The 27,935-nt window shown below is 40.0% G+C and overlaps 1 protein-coding gene across 3 annotated transcripts in view; it reads left to right on the plus strand.

Moving 5' to 3' along the window:
• Positions 1-4,447: 4,447 nt before the first annotated feature.
• Positions 4,448-27,935, plus strand: part of arhgdig (Rho GDP dissociation inhibitor (GDI) gamma) — a 57,664-nt gene continuing 34,176 nt past the window's right edge. Inside the window, exon 1 of one of the 3 annotated variants that reach the window (XM_057861400.1) lies at positions 4,448-4,554. In XM_057861400.1, the coding sequence (XP_057717383.1) occupies positions 4,485-4,554 (70 nt within the window). In that variant the 5' untranslated portion in view covers positions 4,448-4,484. Of the gene's footprint in view, positions 4,555-12,824; positions 13,282-23,176; positions 23,193-27,935 lie in introns of those variants that run through there. The other 2 variants (XM_057861399.1, XM_057861401.1) reach the window with 2 other exon arrangements.

A 27,935-nucleotide genomic window follows, 5' to 3' on the forward strand; every position in this document is an offset into this window, starting at 1 on the left:
ATAGCAAAATTAACAAAATTTCATACCAATGTTATGTTTGATTTTTTATGAGAAAAAAAATAAGGCTTACTATATGACCGTCATTTTCTTGGATGGGATTGATAATACAATAAAACTCCAGTCACAGACAACAATAAAGTGCTCAATTACTGTATTTCCTGGTGTTTTTAACACAAGAGGTAAGTAATTTAAGTACAAACTTTCAATGTAAACATCTTCTTACAAACAAAAAATATTAATTATATGCAGCAGCTCTTGAAAAAAAAAATTAAACCTGCTAGTGTTATCATAAATAAATAATAAATTATGCTTTTCGACTGGTATAATTGGGGGAATAAAAACATAGCATTTTCGACAGGTCAATAATCATTACTTTAACTTAATACACAGCAAAGTCATTCACTTATGCCCGTGCTTCCTCATTTTTTATTGCTCATCACTGTCCATATCTTTTTAAGCAGACTGCGTTTCGTGGAAACAATATGCCGCCCTTTCCAGCATTGTAGTGGGTTATTTTTCAGGGTTAAAACTCACGATTTCTGTACCACTTCACACAAGCTCTGTCCCATGCGAACAGATCTGGCTGCCTTCATCACTTCAAAGTCTGACTTTTGTTTTCCTGGGTGCGTTGAAAATCAATCACAGCACGTCGCTGCCGTCGGTGATCACACTGTCCATTGTTTTAGCATGTTGCTTCGTTGCCACTACTAGTTTCGTTTTCGTTTTGGGCTGTGAAGAAAACGCTACACTGCGTACGTTACAGTGGTTTCGTTAGCTCTCGCGTTGTTATGACACGTCCGTGACGATCAGGTAATGACGGTGTAGGTTCACTATCCTCTTCCCCTCACTATCCACTCGCTCTCGCTATTTGATTGGCCGAAGAGTCGAAATGCTCTCCCGTGATTGGCCGAAGAGTTGAAATGCTCTCCCGTGAAATGCCTGTTTAAAAATGTTCCCGTTGTTACTTCTTGCGTCCTTTTAAAAGTGCTCATTTAAAAAGGAAAATCGATGGATGATACTACACACAGAGCGTATTATTAACAAATGCTAAAGTTGTATATTCATATAGCGAGAATAAGGAACGTCACTGACAAGCGCAGGCCCCCGTGAGTGGATAGTGAGGGGAATAGGATAGTGCGCCTACAACGGCGACTAGTAGCGGTTCTGCCGAAATGCATGGGAAGTAACTTGTGGCAACCACGACTGTGAGTAGTGGTTGTCCATATTATATCATGCGTGCGGTCTCGATCTAAGTGTACGCTGCGCAGCATGTGAAGTAAAAGCTAAATTATCATATTAAGCTATACATTTAACTAGGTATTAGAAGCCGATTCTTGTGCTCACGATAGCCGAATTCTATCTCTACTATCGGTTCACTGAATATTTAATGGCTAAATACTGCCGAATAGTAACTTTACTATCGATACATCTGTATCTCTCACCTGGAAAAACGGATATCCGGTCGTATCGGTTTATCGTTCTCAAGCTTAATAGAAACATACCCCAAGCGACTTGCAGCTGTAATTGGAGCAAAAGGTGGCGCTACAAAGTATTAACGCAAGGGGGCCGAATAATATTGCACGCCCCACTTTTCAGTTTTTTATTTGTTAAAAAAGTTTAAATTATCCAATAAATTTTGTTCCACTTCACGATTGTGTCCCACTTGTTGTTGATGCTTGACAAAAAATTAAAATTTTATATCTTTATGTTTGAAGCCTGAAATGTGGCGAAAGGTTGCAAGGTTCAAGGGGGCCGAATACTTTTGCAAGGCACTGTATGAAAATGAAAATCTCGACCACTCCTTGATGTCTGCAATTTCTGCATCGCGACCCTTGTTAAATTACCATGTTTCACCCATAAACTCCCCCAAAAATCCACCTGTGACACAGCTGTGTCTTGACTCTCGGTAATACATGCTACATGGAGTTTTTGATCGAAAACAAGGTAAATACGCGATAATATCTCATTAAAATCATGGCGTCTTTAATTCTGCTCTCGCGTGCTCTTACTTCCAGTTAGGGTTTTCCTGTTTAAAAAAATTTTTAAGATGCCCTCCTGTTCAAAATTTTTCTGCCCTCAGAAAATTGAGATTTTATGCTGTCCAATGATGTATCACACATCCATATCAGACAAAAATGTTTTTTTTTAGACAGCAGTGGCTTCATCCTTAGAGTCCTCCAATGAACACCATTCTTGGCCCTAGTTTTACATGTACTTGATGTGTGTACAGAGATATTGGACTGTGCCAGTGATTTCTGTCTTTAGCAGACACTGTAGTTTTTTTTTTTTTTTTTTTTTTACCTTTGAGTATTCTGCGCTGAACTCTTGGCGTCATCTTTGGAGGACGGCCACTCTTTGACAGAGAAGCAACAGTGCCAAATTCTCTCCATTTGTAGACAACTTCTCTGACTGTTGATTAATGATCATCCAGACTTTTAGAGATGGTTTTGTATCCTTTCCCAGCTTTATACAAATCAACAATTCTTGATTGCAGGTCTTCAGACAGCAATTTTGACAGAGCCATGATGCACATCATACAATGCTTATTAAGACAATTCTTACCAGGTGTGTGTTTTATAGTGGGCAGGGCAGCTTTAAAACACTCATCAGTGATTGGACACACATCTGACTTAAATTGCAAAAATTGGTCTCAATTGCTCTTTAAGTCTCCCTAGGCACAGGGTTCACTTACTTATTTTCCCCCCTTCTGTCATTGTTTGCATGCCATCCTCATTAAAATATGAAAACCTGTAAATGTTTGGGTGGTTTTAGTTAAAGCAGACACTGTTTTTACAACTGCAGATTCTGCTGATTTTGTGGATTAATTCGTTTACTTTTCGCATCACGCCAGCCAAACAGCTGCAGGCTTTTGTAGCTGCACCAGGGAGAGGCGTGTGAGCCTTTTTGGGTTTCAGAAACTTTCCGTTCACCCCGAGATCGGCCAAAACAAGTGTGTGACAACTGTGGGACCATTGGACTTACGAGGAAGTGAGTAAACATCGTATTTTGTATTATGTCAAATACTGGGATCATGGCACACATTTTAATACGGAGGTGGTTTGTATTTCGTGGCTGACAATGCTCCTTGTCCACCGAGAATGCCACCCGGCCGATGACCGGCGGCTCGACGCACATCCCCCCCGCTGGGAGAGCGCTATACTCGGCTTATTGCCCTCTTCGTGTGCCCGGTGTTCTGTCAAATTTTCAACCCCAACAAAAATTGCAACTTTGTGTTAGAAATGGCTGCAAATACAGCGATTACAAAGTAAACACTACAAAATTTCTTTAAATAAAGGACTATTTACTTGCGTTTGATCATGGACAGACATGTAGAAAAGTTCTCCTCAGACACATCCTGCCATGTTAGCTGCACAACAACTGCATGCCACTCTCTCACTGTTTACATCTTCGTCATGTAGTAAAGCATTATTTTACGCCATATTCGTGTTGACCATGTGGCAGTTACGTGCTCCTCCGACGTCGGCCGGTTTGTCCGGCGGTGATCCTCGAGCTGCTTCCCCGCAGCAGGGGAACGAGTTTGACGAGCAGTACCTTGCTTGCCGCCAGGCGGGTTGCCGATCGGCAAAGTCACTCAACAACCCCGCCGCCGTGTGATATGATCCGGGGTGGTTTTGTTTGATTTTTTTTTTGCTTCGAAAGCCGGGAATAAGACCTTGAAACATCACTCGTTAGGGTTAGCATATCGACTAGCTGTCACGCCTCTTTGTTTGTTTACGCTCTCAGAAGCCGGGGGCAGAGAAATGACAAAAGCCGGACTAACTCCGGTGGCACAAAGTATAGTTTGGGAGATGCAAGAAGTGGAATGTTTTGACCATTATGGAGTAATTTTGCTATGTCATACTGAATAAATGCATTTGTAATATTTCATATTCCATTTATCACAAGACTGTTATTTGTCATGACCATACCATTTATTTAGCAGTTGGGGAATACTTTGATAAAATACTTTAATAAGAATATCCTGTAAAAATATTGGAGTAGAGAGACTGAAACAATGACATGTTGCGGCCCTCTTCATCGCATTTTGCCCGTTTGAATAATTCCCCCTCAATTGGCTGAATTCTAAATCAGATGAAACCATAACCCTGCTGACAGCATCCTCCTGTTGGGGATGCTAGAGCCCTATAATGGCAGGCGTGGCTAAATGGCATTAAGACTAATTTTGACAGCAGTTTTAAAGATGCATTTCTCGTCTCAAAATATGATTCTAATTCTCATAATAATGCTAATTAAGACTTTTTTTTAAATCTTGTTGTGGGCACTTTAAAGGGTTGCTGACCTGGCTACATTTTATTTTGAAAGGCGGATATCATAATATCTATGTTTATTAAAAAAAAAAAAAAAAAAAAAAAAAAAAAACTTTAACCAATTTGCATACATTTTGAAATTCTGTACTGTGTGTCAACAGATGTATATTGGCCTCCTCTTTATTCAGGATTTGTCCTGATATTTGCCTGATTGAAATGGATACAACCCAACCTACAAATGGAAATGTATTCTTTTGTCGAAGGCTTACATCTGTGGCACCCTGGAGTAAGAGACGTCTGTTTAACTTTTATTTTTCAAGTTACGAGCAAAGGCGGGTTTCGCCCCGCATTGGTACTTTAACAGTTTTGTCCTGTTTGACGAAGAAAATTGCGATAATGCTCAGTTAAGCCCCAGGGTCCTTTACACTGACACACTCTTTATGACACCATGCAGGCTGCTGAGTTCAGGCACACATTTTTATAGATAGGCCCCCCACTTGGGACCACTGCTGCCTTTGATTTATATTTCCATAAAGCAATAGGAATATAATAGCTTTATGCTCTGCTTGCTTTAAGACAGACAGGAGAGGGACTCACTTCACTGCTGCTATTGACAGGCAGACTGATAAATTGAGGCTGTTCTATCGTATTCATTTTGTTGTCTTATGCATTTTAAGATATTGTTTTACCACGCAGAGTTTTTTAGGAGACGATTTTCATTGGTGGAATCTGCTGGGATTTTCAGATTCAGAGCTAGATTCGTGTTGCTTAGCACTTCAGAATCCTGTGGTATTTCCAATTCCACCATTGATAAGGTTTTTCATCAAGATCACCTCAATTCCATGAGATGAATTTGAACAGAATATGGTGGAAGAATGCGTGGTGGATAGCATTTGGACCTTTATCATGGCCTGAGTTTGAACTAGGGATTCTATTTTAAAGTGGGCAACACGCTACCGATCCTCATCAAGCAACAGTGATTACTTGAAAAAGTAATTTAATTACTGATTACTGATTACCAATCTTGTTAATAACGGCGTTAGAGTATAACGCCATTTGTAACGGTGTTATTTTTTTAAGTACTAAGTAATGTAATTAATTACTTTTCTCATCTTGGCAACGCCGTTACCGTTACTGAGGATGTAAAGGCGTGCGTTACTATGCGTTATTACGTTGGTTGAAGAGACGTGACAAAAGTCACGGACTCACGGAGACGAGAGAGCAGAGCGGGAGTGGGGAGGAGGGAAGGGAGTTGTGACGCTGCTGCAAACTTGACACTAGGTGGCTCCAATATTACCTGACTTTAGCTGATTGCCTGTGAACTACGCCCACATGATGCAACGGTAGATATCACAAGTATATAGAACTAGATGCGAAATAACAGACACGGCGGCGTTAGCACATGTATAGAGATCTAGATGTGAAATGATAGACTCGCCGGCGTTAGTAAGCAGCCGCCATCTTAAAGCAGTAGAGTTCTCAGGAAGGCTCTGTTGTAGAGAACCTTCCTAGCGAACCTAAGCAACATTTTATCTAAAATACTCCTAAATCGGCAAAATCTTGAATCTATCTTCAAATGATGAAACAGTTTTAAAACTTTCACATGTCGAAAGTAGACAGAAGGGAACTAATGCAATAATGGGAGCAATTTTAACAACTTTAACGGTTAGTTAAAACATTAAATGACTTCCAAACATCGCAAAGGGTACTATGGGTTTGTATTTTTTTTGGGGGGGGGGGTGAATGAAAAAAAACAAAAACATGGAAGGTAACACCAGTTACTTTACCAAGTAACTAATTACTCTTACATTCGGGTAATTCACTTCAATTCAATTTCAATTCAATTTTATTTGTATAGCCCTGGATCACAACAAGGTTGTCTCAAAGGGCTTTGCAGAGGCAATATGATGCACAATCAGAAACAGCAAATGAAGCAACAAAGATGAATAAATAAAGTTCAAGTCCTGGGTATCCCCCATCCTTACACCCTCCATGTCGGCAAGGAAAAACTCCAAAAACTCCAGAGTCTTTGGGAGAAAATGAGAAACCTCGGGGAGTACCACAGTCAGGAGAGATCCACTCCCAGGATGGATAGAAAGGAAGACCCAGGACTGCTAATGGGAATTAGCAGGCAAAGTTACGGTCCGTAAAGATGCAGTGGAGTAAAGGAACAAGAAGAGGTCCATCTAGCCAGATGAGACGGAGGTAGCAACGAGGACGTCCATCCAGCCAGGGGTCCGGACAGTCAGGAGGCTGCAGCTGAAAAATAGCCCCTCCCCAGAGGGGAGAGGGGAAAGTGGACACCGGGTGACTAGTGATGAAGAGACTAGACAACTAGATATTAACATTGGAAAATAGAAATAAAGTAAGACAAGTGGTAGGTAGAGTGAGAAAAAGGAGATAGAACTCAGTGGCTGTACTTCCCCCAGCATTATAGCTTCTAGTGCAGCTTAGATTAAACTGTGAGTCTACTCCGACTTCAACTAGCCGGACCATAAACTTTGTCGAATAGGAACGTTTTTAATCTAATCTTAAATGTGCAGACTGTCTCGGCTTCTTTAATATTAGCTGTAAACTGATTCCATAAAAAAGGGGCTTGGTGGCTAAAGGCTCTAGCTCCGACAGTACTTTTAGAAACCCTGGGAACTACCAGTAGACCTTCATTCTGAGAGCGGAGTGTTCTGTTGGGGCGGTATGGAACCAGAGCATCGGTGAGATAAGCTGGCCCCAACCCAAAAATTGGTCTTAAATGTAAGAAGGAGGATTTTAAATTTAGTTCTGAACTTGACTGGAAGCCAGTGAAGGGCCTGGAGCCGTGGAGGTAACTGAGTTACTAACTCAATTACCTTTTGGGAGAAGTAATTTGCAACTGTAATTAATTACTTTATAAAAGTAAGATTAACAACACTGCTGATTACGTCTCAAAAAGTAATGTAGTTACTTTCATAATAATCAGTAAAGTAACTAAGCTACCTTAAAAGTAATTTATCGCTTCCTTTTTTACAAAATTTTCTCCCTTCGCTGTCTCAATATAAGAATGACAACAGAAAAACGTCATCGCATGTAATTGACGTTCCCATAATTGAATTTAAAAGGGAAAAACAGAATTTTTCACATAAGGCTTAAAGAGCATACGACACGAGAAAAAAAGTCTTAAATGGCATTATTATGTGAATTAGAATCATATTTTGAGACGATTCGACTATATACAACAATTTAGCAAAGCGCAGATGACGAGAAATTAGTCTTTTAATCTGCCGGTTAGCCACGCCTACCATTATAGGGCTTTAGCGTCCCCAACAGGTGGATGACGTCAGCGGTAGACTGGGCTCATCGGTTTTACTATTCAGCCCATTGAGGGGGAATTATTCAGAACGGGGAAAACGCGACGAAGAGTGCCGCAAAATGTCATTGTTTCAGTCTCTCTACTCGAATATTTTTACAGGATATTCTTTTTATCCAAGTATTTTCCCCAATTGCTAAATAAATGGCATAGTCATGATAAATAACAGTCTTGTGCTGAATGGAATATGAAATAATAAAAATGCATTTATTCAGGACGACATGGCAAAATTACTCCATAATGGTCAAAACTGTCGACTTCACCTTTACTGTCGCACCTCCCGAACGATATTTTATGACACCTAAATCCGACATATGTCACTCATTTACCTTCCCCGGCTTCGGAGAATGTAAACAAACCAGAAGGCGTGACAGCTAGCCGACATGCTAACCCAAACCGAGTGATGTTTCAAAGTCTTCGAAGCGGAAAATCACACATAACTAGCCTGGATTATTTGACATGACGACCCGGTTGTCGATTGTCTTCGCGGATCGGCAAACCACCCGGCGGAGAGCAATTTACAGTTCGTTCCCCGGAGGAGGGTGGCTGGAGTTGTTGTGCAGCTAACGTGCTGCTAATGAGCATGAGGAGAGCTTTTTACATGCCTATCAATGATCAAACGTAAGTAGTCCTTTATTTAAAGGAAGTTTGTAGTGTTTACTTTGTAATCGCTGTATTTGCATTTGACATAATACAAAACAAGATGTTTACTCACTTCCTCGTAAGTCCAATGGTCCCACAGTAAATATCCATGGTGAATGGGAACCTTTTGAAACTCCAAAAAGGCGCATACGCCTTTCCCTCATACAGAATGATTTTTCTGCAGCCGTTTGGCTGGCGTGATGCGAAAAATAAACGTATTAATCCGCAAAATCAGCTGAATCCTTCGTCCTCATACACAACAATACACTGTAGCGTGAAGAGGACGTCTTCTACCGTACACGTCACAGCGCCCTCCTCCTCAATGCAAGACCGAAGCCGGAAGTCACTCATTTTCATGGCGCGGGATTCAAAAACACTAAATAAAAATAGCGATCGCTTCCACACACATCCAAGCGGTCCATATCATTCAGGGGCATAAAATACCGCGTGTATTATGAAATAAACATGCTTTTTCGTGTCACATGCACTTTAATCTTTGAGTTAGCGGGGGTTTAATTAGTCGATGGAGTTGATTCCAACCACCATTGAGTGCTAGCTTTGCTACTCCTGAGCCTTGAAACTAACAAATAACTAACAAACTGCATGGAATTTGTTAATCAACTCCACCGACTAATTAAACCCCTGCTAACTCAAAAGATTAGTCAAAAATTCTGAACTTCGGGTGAGGGTTTAGGGGTTAACCGCATATCAGTGCCAATGTAAAACAATGCAAATTGACTGCACAGTAATCAACAATACACACGCAGTCTATACGGCCACAAATCGTGGCGGCAACTAAGCACTTTACACTTAATCAGACTTACAACACATCCCAATTATGCTAAACAAACACGTCACCTCATGGCATAAAGATGCAACATGATGACTACCCGGCGTTGCAACGGCAGAGCTACGAAACGGCCGCGCATGTAGCGGCTCCAACCTATTGCTGGAACCCTCCAAAATGAAGGAAAAATATGTACATTCATGGACGCACACAGATCATCATTCCCTCTCACATCTCAATAGGTGTCTGCACTCAGGTGAAATGTACAGCCGCGATCATTATTGAAAGAAAGTAATCAGACTACAACAACACGTTAGTGACAACACTGTCTAGCAATCGTTCAAAAGAACTTGCTGCTATTATCGCTATGTGTTACATAAGGAAGAAATGCTATGAAGAGTCAACACAAAGGACATCCGAGGAACTGGCTATGATTTGTCATCCAAGTCTTACATTATAATAAACTTGCAATTGGGCAAAGCGGTGCCGTGACAACTAGATCCAACAGATAATACATAACATACATTTTAACTGTGTTAGCTGGCATTGAATGAGTGCAGTATGATATAACGATACATATCTCCAAAACAATACAAAACTGTCTATTGAAATTTCACATCTATCGTCATTATCGCCATAGAGACCTGCTCCTGCAAAGTATATTTTGGCCAGCAGATGACGCCCAGTTTGCGCAGACTTGCTACACATTCCAAATGTAAAAGTAGTAATTGGCCTTGTCAAAACGCGATCGTGACGGGCTGCTGGATCGTGGCGATTTTTTCTCGCTCAATGATGGCAGATATAAAAATGTACATGATAGATTTATATATATATATATATATGGGATGAGGGGAGAAGAAGACAAATTGCTCTGTTTAAATTCTCGAAAGGCATTAAGTTTACAGTATGTATAGACCGAAAGGGTGAATGCATGGCTGCTGCATCATATTCTTGCAGGCTAGATGAAATTCATCAAAAGGCGAAGATTTTTTTTTATGTGCCGCAATGTTGCTAAGGCAGTGGTTCATAACCTGGGTTCGATCAGACCCCAGGGGTTCGGTGAGTAAGTCTAAGGGGTTCGACGAAGGTAAAGAAATGCAGAGCCCTATTTTCCTAAATCTTGGGAAAGTGGCTTTTTAGACCATGTTTTGGACTGGTTTGCTCCCACTTTACAGGATTAATCTATTTCTTTAACTTCTAGTCCTCGATCTGATGGGAGGAGGAACTGGTTTGCTCAGTGGAAGGTTTACTCGCGCTTGGTATGAGGGAATATAACAGACCAATGGGTAACGTGGTCTCAAATTTTGACCTGTTTATAAAACGTACTGTCAAAATGAATTTTGAAACAAAAACATTGTTATTCGACCCACATGTCAGACCATTCAAAGAACAATTCATTTATCTCTCGTATTGTGTGGGGGTCAGAATTGACCCGTTTTCAAATTTTTGTGTGCAAAAATCACTGGTACTTTTGATGTACCCAAACTTGAAAACGGTTCAATATTGACCCGAAAACAATATACTGCAAAGGTTTAGTATGCAATGAATGCATTAAAAAAGAAAAAAAAACTGAGCTTAGCCTCAAACAGTAGAAAAAAATAAAAAATAAATGAGGATCGAAGTACAACAAAAGAAAAATTGGCTAACTTGCATATCAAGAGTCCGCTAGCTTAATTGCAACAAAATGCTAAGGTTTTTTTTTTTTTTTTTTTCTTTTACGCCTTTAACAAATCGCTCAAATTTTCCCATAAAAACTGCTAAATATGCCTCTAAACTAAATTATGAATGCATAAACAATCATAATTGCTCAAAGAAAATCTTACCTTATGTTGGTCTTAACAGGGAGCAGCTGGATCCAGCCATGTTACTTATGTCATATTCACTGTTGCCACAAGAGGGCAGTGTATCCACCCAAATCAATTAAACTAAATGCAAACTGAAGGAGGTAGTACCTTTTCTCGTAGGCACCGTATAACTATTTCCATTATTCTAACACATTTTTCATACCAAGTAAATTTCCCCCAAAAATGCGACATATACTTTTACAGTCCGACTTATAGTCCGAAAAATATGGTAATAAAGCATTTAACCATAGTTTAAGGAAACAAGCAAGAAAGAAGCAGACTATACTCCATCTCGTTTGACACAGTGAAGTGGACTGGCTTATCAGCCCTTGACTGATAGGCAAAGGAAGACGCCATCATCTCTTTGGTAGGGCCAAGACACCCTAGCCTACCAAAGCAACACCCGAGAACAAGAAGAACTAAGTTTGATAGCTCGGCACCTCTCAGACGTCAAAGCAAGCCCAACCTCCCACCTCAGTTGCCTCATTAACCATGACCCAGCAACGGTGACACACGAACTAAACAGCCCAAACTGCGATAGAAGATTATCGTCCTGCCCACGGCCCGCCCCGCGAGAGCCCTAAAAAAGACTTAAAGTTTAACTAAGCATTGTCATTTTTTCTCGGGAACCTTTTGTTGACTTGTGATATGGTGACCCTGAATCCTCGCCTGGGTCCCTCTGTGCTGTATGATTGCTGTCGACTCGGAATAAATTGTCAACTTGTGCGTCGAAGCCTTCTTCCAGCTTTCAAAATGGAGTCGGTACAAGGGGTTAAGACTAAGATGAATACGCAGAGTTTGGCCTTTTGGCCGGGTTGTCGGATTCTCGCTGACCTGGGTCGTTGGAGTTGCGCCAGCGCGGGTCTGGCGGTTTGATTGCCGTGATTCCGGCAATCTGGCTAAAGGCTGAGATTCCTTCAAAAACACTTTCAAAACAAACCATTACAACGACACTCCAGTTAAACAAATCCTCAAAGTAGAAAAATTTGCGCCGAAGCTTTTTTCTAATTGAATTACTTGAGTTAATCAATTAATCGTTGCAGCATTAAATTAGATGCACGCAAACGTAAACCAGCACTAAGGGTTTTTACACTTGAATTTGGTTTCACTGCAGGGACATTCCTTCTTTATTTTTTTTTATTATTATCAAGGGATAATAACACAATGTTGGAAAAATACATGCTATAATTAATTTTAAGATCATCAGTTGCTTTCACATCCCTATGCCTTTTTAATTTATTTATTTATTTTGTACCTCACCTCCTCCCACCCACACCAACAGCCTCATTCATCACCCTGAAGCTTTTCTTTTTTTTTTTTTTACCAACAGAAACATAAATTGCATCAGGCTTTGAACATTTTAGTCTGTGTCCATTTTGTTTCTTTAAAAGTACTGTAATATATTTACCTTATGCAGAAAGGGAAACAAATACTAGACTCCAATAGGAGACAGGTGAATAATGCTTATCTGTCAAGTAGCAGATGTACCCCCCTCCAACTCATTTTTGAGGATGAGTAGACTCAAACTTGTGGGTGCACCAGGGTGTGGTCACTCACGAGATGATGAACAAGACATGGGATGAAAAGAGACTGCGATGACGTGGTGACAAATAGCCGGACTGAGGGAGAGGACACCTCGCGTGACAGTAAAATATAGAGAGGGAAGTCAAAGAATGGAAGAGTGCGTGAGAGGGAATGAGGTGTAAAGAGGTGAGGGGAGGGAGGGGAGGGTTAAAGGATGAGCTCATTGCAGTCTCTGGGCTCATGACAGAGGTACCATGAACGATGGGGGTTTGGAGGCGTGCAGAGGGAGGATGCACAGCTACGAATCGATAGCCGGCGTCTGAGTATCAAGCAACACATGCTACTGCAGACAGTCTGCTGCATACAGGACATACTGAAAAGCATCTTCCACTTGTGATTTTGGGTGTTGTTCTTTCATTTTGGTCACCGAGCACACAAGGAAAGAAAGCAGTGGGAAGAAGTGTGGAAAGCTGCCTCCCCCCTCCCCCCTTCTCTCTCTCTCTCTCTCTTGCTTGCTCTCCCACTCATCCCCATCACATCCACACCCAAGGATAACCTCCGTGCCTCTGCCTCTCTCTCTTTCCCCTACATCCATTCAATTTTCTCTCAAAAACACCTACCTTTTGTTGTATTTAACTCCCAGGAGGAAAATGCATGCCTGACCTCGCTCTTTTCATTCCAGCACTTTAGTGGATGCTGTACTTTTTTTTCTTTCTTGTTGCTACCTGTGGAGGTTCCCTGCTTCGCCGGTTCTTCCCTAGCCAGTTGTCACATTGAGCGCAGCCCCACAGAGAGGCAGGATGCTGGGATTGGACGCGTGTGAGTTTGGGGGTCAGGTGCTGGAGCTGCTGTGGCTAACTATGTGCTACAGAGGTGAGGTCATAGAAGTGTGTTTGTATGCCTGTGCGTGTGTGGCCTCTGTAACTTCTACTTTACAACTTCACTGCTTCAAGATCATTTGCAATGTCTCAAAGACAGCTTCATAATTTTGTTTTATTTGATGTTTAACTTGTGAGTACATGTTTGAAGGGCGGGCATATCTGCTTTTAGTGTGTGCGCGTGTGTATGCGTGTACGAACACCATATGTCTCAATTGTGGCGGGTGTGGACATTTTTATGTCCGACGTGAAACGCTGCCAAGACAAGCCAAAGATAGCAAATCAATAGCTATTGATCACACGTGTGTGAGTATGTTTGTCTTCCTGCATCATTGTGGTTCTGCCCATACAACTACATGTTTCTTCACTTCAGTGGACATATAGAATATATATATTCTATATATACGTATGTCTATATGTAGAATGTATGTAGGTTTTTATTTTCCTGTGTCCAAAGAGATTTTGTTTCATCTACAAATATTTCTAGGTGTGTACTAATGTAATGGCACTGTATCCACCCCGCAAATGATGTCACCAACTTCTGAAGCTGCTTCGTGTGTGTTTGTGTGGCTGCGCGCGTGTGTTTGACGGCCTCTCTGCAGCAGTGCTGAACAGTGACAGATGGTGGAAGGTTTCGGGGTTTCCCCGTACACAGGTGTGTGCACACAACTATGAGGTGGATGAGAGATGAAGTTGATGAAATCACCTGGATGTGTTAAGAATAAGACATCGCAGAGAGAGTTCAGCCAAGCAATCAAAAGTTTAATTAATCTGTTCCATCACATGTTCGTGTCAACTAGGTGCAGAGGTGTGTAGAGTAGCCAAAATTTTGACTCAAGTAAGGGTAGCATTACTTCAAAATAATATTACTCAAGTAAAAGTAAAAGTAGTCATTCAAAAAATGTACTCAAGTACTGTACAAGTGAAAAAGTATTTGGTGAAAAAAAAAAAAAATCAAGTAATGAGTAACATTGTGAGTAACTGCTTACGATGTTTCCTTTTTTTTTTAAACAATGGTACTTTTTTCTCAGCACAAAGTTATCTATATGAATTGTTATTACTAGAGATGTCCCGATCGATTGGGTCCGATCACGTCATTTTCAAAGTATCGGAATCGGCAAAAAAATATCGGACATGCCTTTTTTTGATATATATATATATATATATATATATGTTAATTAAATCGTTTTCTAATTGTATCTAATATGTTACACTCATCCAGAGTCTTTAGTTTAGGCTTAAGGTAGGGTTATCAAATTTATCCCGTTAACGGCGGTAATTAATTTTTTAAAAAATTTATCACGTTAAAATATTTAACGCAATTAACGCATGCGCTGAACGATCCACTCATGCATTGTCGCGTTCATTCTGTAATGGCGCCGTTTTACCTATATATAGAGCTAAAAGGCAGCGTAAAGTGAGTAGAGTGAATTTTGGCAGCCGTTGGAGCCTTTTTTTAATTGGCTAAAGCCTTACAATCCCTCTCCCTACGATTAGAAATATTGTGGGAAGCAATGTGGGGAAGAAAGGTAGTAATTGATCTTTTTCTTAACACCCTATGCTATTTCCCAATGCAGAGAAGATATATTAATTGGTACCACTACGCACAGTCATGGTTGCACTTCCCATCATGCATTTGGGCAGAACAGTTAAATGGCTACAGTATCATTTACTGAAAGCTCAACGAATGCACTAGATGGCAATATTTAGTCACAATTTACAAAGTCAACATTTTTCCTTTAAGAATTACAAGTCTTTCTATCCGTGGATCCCTCTCACAGACAGAATGTTAATAATGTAAATGCCATCTTGAGGATTTATTGTCATAATAAACAAATACAGTACTTATGTATTGTATGTTGAATGTATATATTCGTCTGAGTTTTATTCATTTTTTTCTTAATGCATTGCCAAAATGTATATGATCGGGAAAAATTATCGGGAATGATTGGAATTGAATCGGGAGCAAAAAAAAAAAAGCAATCGAATCGGGAAATATTGGGATTGGCAGATACTCAAACTAAAACGATCGGGATCGGATTGGGAGCAAAAAAACATGATCAGAACAACCCTAGTTATTACTATACTGCACAATAACCCATTAAATAACCACATTAAGCCAAATAACTACCAAAAAATATACATATATTGAATTCCGGCGAGAGAAAAAAAAATTACAAAACTGAAGCATTATCTGTCCAAAGAGCATGATTGCCCTCTAGTGGAAAAAATAGTTCCTAGTTTGAATTGTTGAATAGTTCCTTCATAGTTCCTATAATGAAATTAAACAGGATCATATCTCGGGTTTTCCGTGGTCACTTGGTGCCAATTACAAACTAGGAAAGAGGTTAAAATCTGCGCTTTCGAGTCATATTGAGGGCAGCGCTCTATGTCAAATACTTCATTTTTTACGGTGCTTTAAAGACGCCACGTGATTGAACAGGCCGGTGTGATCAAAGAACGGCAAGCTTTAGTCTGATTGGTATAATGGAGTCATGTGATTATTGTTGCGATGTCTCATTAGTGAAACTGGTAGAGCTAATGTTGGCATCGCTGGCAAAAAAAAAGAAAACCTAATCGTGCAACGACTAGTGTAGCCCAAAATAGCAGCGTAAGAGTAGCGTTTCTTCTTCACAAATCAACTCAAGTAAAAGTCAAAAGTAAAGTACTCTTAGAAAAGGGATGGGCAAACTATTCCACAAAGGGCCGCAGTGGTTGCGGGTTTCCGTTCCAACCCGTCAAGAGGAAACCTTCTCACCAATCTGGTGTCTTGCAAGCGCAATCAGTTGATCGCAGTCAGGTGCTTCTTGTTTCAGCAGAAACCCCATTGGTTAAACTGTGTGTACTGGATCAGTTGGAACAAAGACCAGGACCCACTACGGCCCTTGAGGACCGGTTTGCCGACCCATGTCTTAGAAGTACAATTTTCTCAAAAAGTTACTCAAGTAAATGTAACGCGTTACTACCCACCTATGGCTATGTGGCACTTTATTTATTGGTATTTTTACTATTTTAACAAGCTTTTTTTTTTTTCTGTTTTAAAACTTTTGTGGGTGTTTTTATTACTTCTAGGAAATGCAATTTCTGGAGGAATTGCAATTGTAGCTTTGCTTTGCCATGTAAACCCCTCAGGGTCACTTCCTGCTGATGTCAGGTCCCTTTCTGTTGATTTGGAGACATTTCAGGGTCACTTCCTGTTGATATCAGGTCATTTCCTGTTGATATTTTGACGTACAGTGCCTTGCAAAAGTATTCGGCCCCCTTGAATCTTGCAACCTTTCGCCACATTTCAGGCTTCAAACATAAAGATATGAAATTTAATTTTTTTGTCAAGAATCAACAACAAGTGGGACACAATCGTGAAGTGGAACAACATTTATTGCATAATTTAAACTTTTTTAACAATTAAAAAACTGAAAAGTGGGGCGTGCAATATTATTCGGCCCCTTTACTTTCAGTGCAGCAAACTCACTCCAGAAGTTCAGTGAGGATCTCTGAATTCAATTTTTTTTCAATTCAATTTTTATTCACACACACATTCATATTTACAAAGTGTACATAATATCTCAGTGTTGAGCCAAGATTATGTGTGAGTCAGGTCTCCTTAAGAAGCTACTAAAAGCTTATAGTCAGGAGCCTGCATACATTAAGACAATCACAAGAAACATTATCAGGTCATTATCAGATGAGCAGAAGGGTGAGTTGCAGTTTTTTTACACTGTTCACATACAAAAACATAATAATGTACAATAACTCGATATATATATATATATATACACACACACATACACGCCCACACACACACAGAGAAAGAAAAAAAAAAAAAAAGAAAAAAAAAAGAAAAGAAATACTTCCCTAGAAGACAGTTTATAACCTAGGTATGTTGGAATTGTTATATTTACTGATCAGCATACTTTTTAGCCTATTTTTAAAGATGGAGATGGATTTCAACACTTTTAGATTTTCGTCGAGCTCATTCCAAATCTGGGGGCCTCTAGTTGTAATGCTCAGGCTGGTGCTAACAAGTCTTCTCTTTTTTCCACTGATGAGGTCTTTGTTTCTGGTGTTATGAGTATGGAGAGGAGTCCAGACTGGAATGAGCTCAGACAGTCTGCTATTCATATTATTTACAATTTGGAACATTGTACATGCGTTATGAAATGTGTTCAAATCAGTGAGTCGGAGAATGCGTAAACTATAAAATAAGGAGTGGGTGGGAGCATTGAAACTAGCCCAGGACATGGCCCGTACTATCTTCTTTTGTAGAGTTTCTACTTTCTTTAGGTGACTGGAGAACGTGTTGCACCATATGATGTTACAGTAGTTGATATGGGGCTCAAACAAGGTTTTGTACAAGGTAAGAAGTGTGGTTAAAGGGAGATGGTGTCTTATTTTGAAGAATAGTCCAACGTATTTAGATAGTGTAGATATAAGGTGTTCTATATGGCATTTGAAGTTGAGAGACTTATCAATGAAGACTCCCAGGAACTTGGTGGAATCAACTTGTAATAAATTGTCATCGTTTACTTTCAGACAAATCCTGTTTGTGTCAACTGCTTTCTTGTTTGATCTAAATACTATGTAATTGGTTTTGTTGATGTTGAGGGAAAGTTTGTTGCACCTGAGCCAGCTATCTATCTTTATTAACTCTGCGTTTAAAATATGCTGTAGGTCTAACGGGTTTTTATGTGAAAGAAACAAGTTGGTATCATCAGCAAACAAAATCATGTGTAGTATGTCAGAAGAATTAACAAGGTCATTAATGTAAATAAGAAAAAGTAGTGGGCCTAAAATTGATCCCTGGGGGACTCCATATTTTATTTCCTTTTTTTGTGAAACGTGATTGTTAATACTTACATATTGCTGTCGACTGAGTAAGTAACTTTTGAACCAGTTGTATGCTATTCCTCTAACACCATAGTGATGTATCTTATCCAGTAAAATATTATGGTCAATGGTGTCAAAAGCCTTAGATAAATCCAAAAAAATGCCAACTCCAAAGTTGCCTTGCTCATTAATTTTTTCAACAAGATCTAGAATGGCCATGCACGTTGAATTCTTCTTTCTGAAGCCATATTGTGAACTGTTTAGAATGTGAAACTTGTCTAGGTAATGATCCAATGTTGTCCTAAATGACCGATGATGATAAATAGAATCCACCTGTGTGTAATCAAGTCTCCGTATAAATGCACCTGCTCTGTGATAGTCTCAGGGTTCTGTTTAAAGTGCAGAGAGCATTATGAAAACCAAGGAACACACCAGGCAGGTCCGAGATACTGTTGTGGAGAAGTTTAAAGCCGGATTTGGATACAAAAAGATTTCCCAAGCTTTAAACATCTCAAGGAGCACTGTGCAAGCCATCATATTGAAATGGAAGGGGCATCAGACCACTGCAAATCTACCAAGACCCGGCCATCCTTCCAAACTTTCTTCTCAAACAAGGAGAAAACTGATCAGAGATGCAGCCAAGAGGCCCATGATCACTCTGGATGAACTGCAGAGATCTACAGCTGAGGTGGGAGAGTCTGTCCATAGGACAACAATCAGTCGTACACTGCACAAATCTGGCCTTTATGGAAGAGTGGCAAGAAGAAAGCCATTTCTCAAAGATATCCATAAAAAGTCTCGTTTAAAGTTTGCCACAAGCCACCTGGGAGACACACCAAACATGTGGAAGAAGGTGCTCTGGTCAGATGAAACCAAAATTGAACTTTTTGGCCACAATGCAAAACGTTATGTTTGGCGTAAAAGCAACACAGCTCATCGACCTGAACACACCATCCCCACTGTCAAACATGGTGGTGGGAGCATCATGGTTTGGGCCTGTTTTTCTTCAGCAGGGACAGGGAAGATGATTAAAATTGACGGGAAGATGGATGCAGCCAAATACAGGAACATTCTGGAAGAAAACCTGTTGGTATCTGCACAAGACCTGAGACTGGGACGGAGATTTATCTTCCAACAGGACAATGATCCAAAACATAAAGCCAAATCTACAATGGAATGGTTAAAAAATAAACGTATCCAGGTGTTAGAATGGCCAAGTCAAAGTCCAGACCTGAATCCAATCGAGAATCTGTGGAAAGAGCTGAAGACTGCTGTTCACAAACACTCTCCATCCAACCTCACTGAACTCGAGCTGTTTTGCAAGGAAGAATGGGCAAGAATGTCAGTCTCTCGATTTGCAAAACTGATAGAAACATACCCCAAGCGACTTGCAGCTGTAATTGGAGCAAAAGGTGGCGCAACAAAGTATTAACGCAAGGGGGCCGAATAATATTGCACGCCCCACTTTTCAGTTTTTTATTTGTTAAAAAAGTTTAAATTATCCAATAAATTTTGTTCCACTTCACGATTGTGTCCCACTTGTTGTTGATTCTTGACAAAAAATTAAAATTTTATATCTTTATGTTTGAAGCCTGAAATGTGGCGAAAGGTTGCAAGGTTCAAGGGGGCCGAATACTTTTGCAAGGCACTGTACATGGCCGTCAATGGCATCGACTTACAGATGCGTCAATGGAATCCAAGTATATTGGCATCAATAGAATCGACATAATGGCCATCATTGGCAAGGACGTAAATGGCTGCCAATGGCATGGACTTACATAGCCGTTAATGGCACAGAAGTAAATGGCCGTCAATGGCATAGACGTTCATTGATGTCACTGACATGTATGTACATGCCGGTCAATGGCATGGCCGTCAATACCATTAACTTATTGGGCGCCAGATGAATGTCAATGGTAGGTTTTTGGTCAAAAATCGCAACCACCCGTGTTCTCATTATAAAATGAATGGAAAGACGCACATGGCTGACAATGGCATCCCTTTAGAAATCAATGGGAAAGTTTTTAGCGAATTTTGGGGTAACTGTAGGTTTTTGGCAAATTCTGTAAACAACCTTTATGCCCCTTACCTTCCTGAAGTTTTTGATGTATAATTTATGTGAATATGAAAAACATATTTAAAATATGTAGGACGAGATATACTTTTTTAAAAAATTGTTTAAAAAAAACCCTTCTTTTGGCGCAAACAGTAATTTTTAATGGGGGGGGTCATTCAAAGAATTCCCTGCGTCGCACGAGAATTCCGGTCATTTTGATATTCGATCGGTGCTGCTCGATCAAACGGTTTTGGCTGGGCGGCTTGCAGAAGAAACGGCATTTAAAAAAAGGAAAAATAATCTTATAGATGGCAGCTTTTGCATGTCATGCAAATGGGGTTGACGTGGCTCAGTGGTAGTGTCGTCGTTCCCCAACCCAGAGGTTGTGGGTTCTCTTCTCCCCCCTGATGAACTTGTCTAAATATCCTTGAGCAAGATACTGAACCCCACGTTGGTCCTGATGCTGCGTCATCAGTAGGTAGATGAGGAGACGATGTAAAGTGCTTTGAGGGCAAGTGTAACACCATTTGCCATGCAAAGCGACCATCAATTATTACTATTTTTATTAGGGCTGTCAAAATTATCGCGTTTAACGGGCGTTAATTAATTCTTTTAATTAATCACGTTAAAATATTTGACGCATTGCATTCCACTTGTTACTTGTGTTTTTTGGTGTTTTGCCGCCCTCTGCTGGCGCTTAGGTGCGACTGATTTTATGGGTTTCAGCACCATAATTATTATTGACATCAACAATGGCGAGCTACTAGTTTACTTTTTAATGAAAATTTTACTAACTTTATTGAAACGAAAACATTAAGAGGGGTTTTTAATATGAAATTTCTATAACTTGTACTAACATTTATCTTTTAAGAACGTCTTTCTCTCCATGGATCGCTTTAACAGAATGTTAATAATGTTAATGCCATCTTGTTGATTTATTGTTATAATGAACAAATACAATACTTATGTACAGTATGTTGAATGTATATATCCGTCTTGTGTCTTATCTTTCCATTCCAGCAATAATTTAGGGAAAAATATGACATATTTTATAGATGGTTTGAATTGCGATTAATTACGATTAATTAGTTTTTAAGCTGTGATTAACTCGATTAAAATTTTTAATTGTTTGACAGCCCTAATTTTTATGTACTTACAGTAAATAGGTCCCCAACGCTTTGATACAGTATATGGCGGAAAACACTCAGGTGAATTGAAGTTCCGCTCTGAGACCCCCAATTTGGCTAAATTTCAAAATTGTCGTATATGCATGTATGATACCTCATTGGAAAGCTTAAAATCTCAATTGTCTGGGGGAAGAAAACTTTTGAACAGGAGGGCATTTAAAGAAAAAAAAATTAATCTGCAAAACCCTAACTGGAGGTGACAGCATGACAGAGCATAATTAAAGATGCCATGATTTTAACGAGATATTATCGCGTACTTACCTCTTTTCGATCCAAAAACCCAGTGTAGCATGTAACACCGAGTGTCAAGACACAGCTGTGAATGGCCACAGCCGGATTTTGGGGGATTTTACGGATGAAACATGGTAATATAACAGGGGTCGCGATGCAGAAATCGCATACATCAAGGAGTGGTCGAGATTTTCTTTTTCATATATTTACCCTTTTAAACGTTTTTTTTTTTTTTTTTCCAATTTTTCTTTGTTTGAATCGATTATTTATCATCTAAAATATTGGGGAAAATGTGACAGTAACAAAAAAAATAAATACAATTAAGCGATAGTTATGAGGTAGATATCTGTGATTTATTTACTGACACAATTTTTTTCATTGTGACGTAATTTGTTTAAAAGTTCAAAATATGCGAGTGAATACATTTTTAAAGTCTTTCTTTTTTTTTTTTTCAATGAAATATTAGACATCAATTAATGATTCCAAGCTAAAAATGACAGACATTTCCAATGATGAATAAAATTTTTTTACATTTTTTTCTTGGCTTGGTTGAAACAAAAGCGGTTGCGCGACATCTGTAAACAGGGGTCTCCAGGGTAAAATGCACAAATTAAAAATAGTTCGGGGGCTTAATGAATTTGCTATCGCAGCGTATAGACATATTGTACTATCAAACACAACAGTTGTTTTGGCTTAAAATAGAGCAGTTTATTTTAAAGAGGGGTGCAAGAGCAGACACTGCTTTTTCAGCCTTGTCTGTGTTTTCCGACATATATATGTTAAATGTAAAATGTTTTATGTAAATTAAGGCATCAAGGGATGAAAAGAAAAATAATTACCTTGGTCTTTCTGAAAGAAAGAACAAGGTATTGTTATTGTGCAACTTTATTGTTCTTATTATTATTATTATTATTATTCATCTTATTCTCCGCGTTTTTTTGAGCCAACGCACAGCCCAAACCGTAGCACCGATCGGCACCGTTCAAGTATCGGCACGACCGGATTTTTCGTGTGACGATGGGAATTTTTCAAACCGCCACGAAAAATTTTCCGTTCGCCCGTAAACGGCAATTTTCCGAAAAATAAAAAAAGTTTCAAAATGTATCTAGTTACTTCTACTCTTCAGAGTTCAGAGAGTTACTGTTTCTTTTGTTTGGCCCATGTGAAATTATATGATGTAGTGTTGATTGTATACTGCCTCACAGTTCTAACATTCAGGATGTGAATCCTGACTCCAGCCTTCATCTTTTGCTCCAGTTCATCTATGATCCTAACTACGACTAGTAGGAAAGAAAATATATGGATGGACTTTTGCTTCAATAAAGCCTAGATAAGTGCTGCACAGGATGGTCATCATATTTCCAGAGTTATTGTGAGCATTTTTGCATACTGATGTTTGCATTTAAAGCTCTGAACCCATAAGACTTTGTGCGGCCGTACGCCGCCACAAAGGCCATTAGCTTGCAATAAAAACCACAGACAAGCTTTGAAGACGGCACTTTTGAGACCTAAGCACATTTCATTTCATACTGTGGTTATAACAAACATGATGCAGCAAAAAAGGAAGAAAAAAAAGATCATTTTCCACAGCCCAACTCTGTGAAGGTGATTCAAATCCTCCTTCCTTTTAAACCTGTCTTTTCTCACATTGAGCCCCACCCTATGTTTCCCCCCCGACTGCCTCGCTCAATCATTTTACATGATAATGGAGTAAATGTCCACCCAGCCTTTTCTTTCCCATCCTCCATCACTTTTTTAAAAAACTAATTTTCTCTTCTGCTCCCTTATCGTTACTTTACTATCACCTGCCTTTGGATTAGGGAGCATAACCTCCATACTTTACTCATTCTTTCACACTGTAGCTCACACACACGCATTTTGTGGAATCCGAAAGCAACTCTTAGTTGTGATGTTAAATTCATAAACAGTTCCAGTACCGAGACCCTGAGGGAGACATTGAATTGTAATTCAAAATTTAAACTACACAGTCCCCAGGCATTAGCTCTGTCTCATACGGGTCTTATGTATTGCTGCTAAAAACTAATTTAAATACCAAGTGAGAACTAGCTGCATTTCCTCCCAGGTCGTAAAAGTATCGACAAGTGCGCCATAATGATAAAAGCCTATTGAACCGCACAGTTGTGTTGGAGGTTTGTGTAATAAAGAGAGGTTGGAGTACTGTATGTCATTCATGTCATGTGTGTGTGTCGTGTGCCACTCAGCTCAAAAGCGTGGAGATGTGGAGTGCCGATTAGAGTGCTGACGATGCATCTACAAACTGGCATTGAGCCGATCGATGGTGGTCTTGTTGTCACGTTGTTTTAGTGAAGGCCACACAACCAGGAAGTACGACTTGCTTGTATGTAATGCTGCACGAAAGGAAATGACTGTATACTGTGATCCCTCGCTACCCAGATAGCAAAATGTAACTGGAGCGGATATGGGCCAGATGTACTGCAAATTTCAGCCCAACTTCATAAAATGGATTCGCCCCAGTGTCTTTTTGAACAATGGCCCAAACTCAGTATGGAGTCACTTGTCAGATCAGCAACCAATTTTGGCCCAGAACTGGTCCAAAGTAGCTGACACTACATTAACGTATGGCCCGGGTATGGCACACATGTTACACAATATGGGCCAGATTTGTACCAAAACCATTTTCAGTAATAAATTTGGAGTCCTTTTTTTTCAGTGTATCATACTTTAATGTGTTTATATTGCCAATTAAATTTGTCTATTTAAAGTAATAATGACAACACTTCTTTGTCATGCCATTTATTAATGCTAACATATTAATGGAACATACAACAAAAATACAACATTGTTTTTTTTTAGAAAATATTTTAATTGCGACCAGCAACTCCACATTAAAGCCGACCCATTTTTAGACTGTAAACAACATATTGTATTTGTTAAGGTTCTGGAGTAACGGGGACCAAATTCATTGACGATTAGATGGAGTGGTAGATAGCATCCGAAGAATCCGTGAGACGTTTGGTGATATAACAGGTGAACAGGCAGGCAAGTGTTTTGCCAGGCAAGCTGGACAGGATATAGGGGGTGGAAAACAAAAAAATGAGGTCAGTATCAGGATTACAAGATTTGTTGTTAGCTGAAAGTCACATACGTACTTGTAGGTGAGTTGTTGATCTGGCAATGATGTGAGGCCATGCACCGGTTTAAATAAGCTGCTGACAATGATCAGCGGCACGTGGTGCCAGGCTCACCTATCTGTGCAATCAAGGCTGTGACACACATACACAAACACAAGGAGGAGGGGCTCAGTTTCACTAATAGTATTAAAACATTAAAACATTTACAGCAACACAGAGTAAATGCTTTCTCCCTCCATATGTTGTCATGCAACAACTTTTGAATTATTTAACTCGCAGACATGGCAGATCACACCGGACATTTTATTAACGCTCGGCTGAATAACTTGTGTAGCAATCAAGAAGTGACAATTACCACTATGAACAAAGCACTTACCATAAAAAGTTCCGTACGCCGAGATAATGTGTCCTGCATCCTGCGTGTTCTCCTGTTTAAGGCTGATCCTAACATGCACCTCCCAAAAATTCCTGACAACGCGTCACGTCAACCCGCGTGACGTGAATGTCGAATGGCTGTGATTGGTCTGCTCAGAACGTTTTCGCTTCAGCACAACAACTCCGCCGTTTTCAAACATTTCCAAACGTCCTCTGTTTTGCCATCGCTTAAACATTTGTATTCACAACATTTGTTTGTTCCATATTGATTAGCTGCAGCTGCAAATACAGTGGGGCAAATAAGTATTTCGTCAACCACTAATTGTGCAAGTTCTCCCACTTGAAAATATTAGAGAGGCCTGTAATTGTCCACATGGGTAAACCTCAACCATGAGAGACAGAATGTGGGGGGAAAAAAAATCACATTGTTTGATTTTTAAACAATTTATTTGCAAATAATGGTGGAAAATAAGTATTTGGTCAATACCAAAAGTTCATCTCAATTCTTTGTTATGCACCCTTTGTTGGAAATAAAGGAGGCCAAACATGTTCTGTAACTCTTCACAAGCTTTTCACACACTGTTGCTGGTATTTTGGCCCATTCCTCCATGCAGATCTCCTCTACAGCAATGATGTTTTGGGGCTGTCGTTGGGCAACACAGACTTTCAACTCCCTCCTTACCCCGTGGCATCAAAATGATACAAGAACGGGGAGCAAAAATCCCAGAACCACACGGGGGGACCGAGTGAATGACCTACAGAGATGTGGGACCACAGTAACAAAGGCTACTATCAGTAACACAATGCGCCGCCAGGGACTCAAATCCTGCACTGCCAGACGTGTCCCCCTGCTGAAGAAAGCACACTTCCAGGCCCGTCTGCGGTACGCTAGAGAGCATTTGGATGATCCAGAAGATGACTGGGAGAATGTGTTATGGTCAGATGAAACCAAAATATACTTTTTGGTAGAAACACCGGTTCTCGTGTTTGGAGGAAAAAGAATACTGAATTGCACCTTACCTACTGTGAAGCATGGGGGTGGAAACATCTGTAAAGGGACCAGGACGACTGATCTGTGTAAAGGAAAGCATGAATGGGGCCATGTATCGAGAGATATTGAGTGAAAATCTCCTTCCTTAAGCAAGGGCATTGAAGATGAGACGTGGCTGGGTCTTTCAGCATGACAATGATCCCAAACACACAGCCAGGGCAAGAAAGGAGTGGCTTCGTAAGAAGCATTTTAAGGTCCTGGAGTGGCCTAGCCAGTCTCCAGATCTCAACCCTCTGTGGAGGGAGTTGAAAGTCTGTGTTGCCCAACGTCAGCCCCAAAACATCACTGCTCTAGAGGAATGCATGGAGGAATGGGCCAAAATACCAGCAACAGTGTGTGAAAAGTTTGTGAAGAGTTACAGAAAACATTTGGCCTCCGTTATTGCCAACAAAAGGTACATAACAAACTATTGAGATTAACTTTTGGTATTGACCAAATACTTATTTTCCACCATGATTTACAAATTCTTTAAAAATCAAACAATGTAATTTTCTGTTTTTTTTTCCACATTCTGTCTCTCATGGTTGAGGTTTACCCATGTTGACAATTACAGGCCTCTCTAATATTTTCAAGTGGGAGAACTTGCACAATTAGTGGTTGACTAAATACTGATTTGCCCCACTGTACATACTGGACTGTCTCAGAAAATTAGAATACACAATATTCTAATTTTCTGAGACAGTCCTGTATATTGTTCTATGTAAAGGACGTCAGCCAAGGTCGGCCCCCCACATTTTTACCACGCCAAATCTGGTCCCCTTTGCAAAAAGTTTGGACACCCCTGCTTTAAATGGTGGATTAATGTACAGGACTGTCTCAGAAAATTAGAATATTGTGTATTCTAATTTCCTGAGACAGTCCAGTACGTTCCATTTTCGTTGACATTGCTGTTAATGACCGGAGTCGCAGCAGATGGCCGCCTTCAAGGTGCGCGCAGTTGTGACGTCACACGCCGAACATTAAATTTCAGGCGTTTAGCGCGTCCGTTCTGCACAGTCCGCCCAGTGGCTACTCTATCATTTGGACTGTCAGATTGATAATACGGGCCGCATCTGGCGCACTGACATCCAGCGGGTGTGACTGCTATGCGGATCTGGCGAGCAGAGGCCGCATCCGGCATGGAGTCAGCTGCTATTGGAGTATGGTGTATTTTCGTCTCTTTCTCGTCTGGTTAGATGAAAACTGGCATTCGTGTCGTTATTTTTTAGTCTCCCCAAACACGTTTTTAGCTCATTCTTGTCTCGTCATTGTCATGAAAAAGTTGTTTGTCGACTAAATATTTTGGTTATAGTCATTGTTGACGAAAACAACACTCATACATACACACACACAAAAAAGAGAAAAAGCGTGTTATATATATGCCGTTGAATCTGAATAAACACACTGAACAAACACACACAAAACATTTTGGCGGTCCCTTTTAACTGCGAAAAATGAGGGATCTCTGTATGTCGCCAAAATAATAAAGAAAAAAAATTCCATTGAAATTTAACATTTCTATCGCCATCGATAGACCTGTTCCTGCAATACACATTTTGGCTAGCCAATGACACCAACTTTGCGCTGACTTGCTATACTTATGAAATTCCATAGGGCATAGTAGTACCACCAATCAGCCTCAAGATGTCCTTATTGCCACTCAATTGGCTCCCTTGCCACCCGTACATGACTAATTTGTTTCAATATTAATATTAATTAATTTGTTATTAGTAGGGGTGTCAAACGATTACAATTTTTAACCGAGTTAATTACAGCTTAAAAATTAATTAATCGTAATTAATCGCAATTAATCGCATTTCAAACCATCTA

The sequence above is a fragment of the Corythoichthys intestinalis genome, chromosome 16 (assembly GCF_030265065.1).
Source record: "Corythoichthys intestinalis isolate RoL2023-P3 chromosome 16, ASM3026506v1, whole genome shotgun sequence".
NCBI lineage: Eukaryota > Metazoa > Chordata > Actinopteri > Syngnathiformes > Syngnathidae > Corythoichthys > Corythoichthys intestinalis.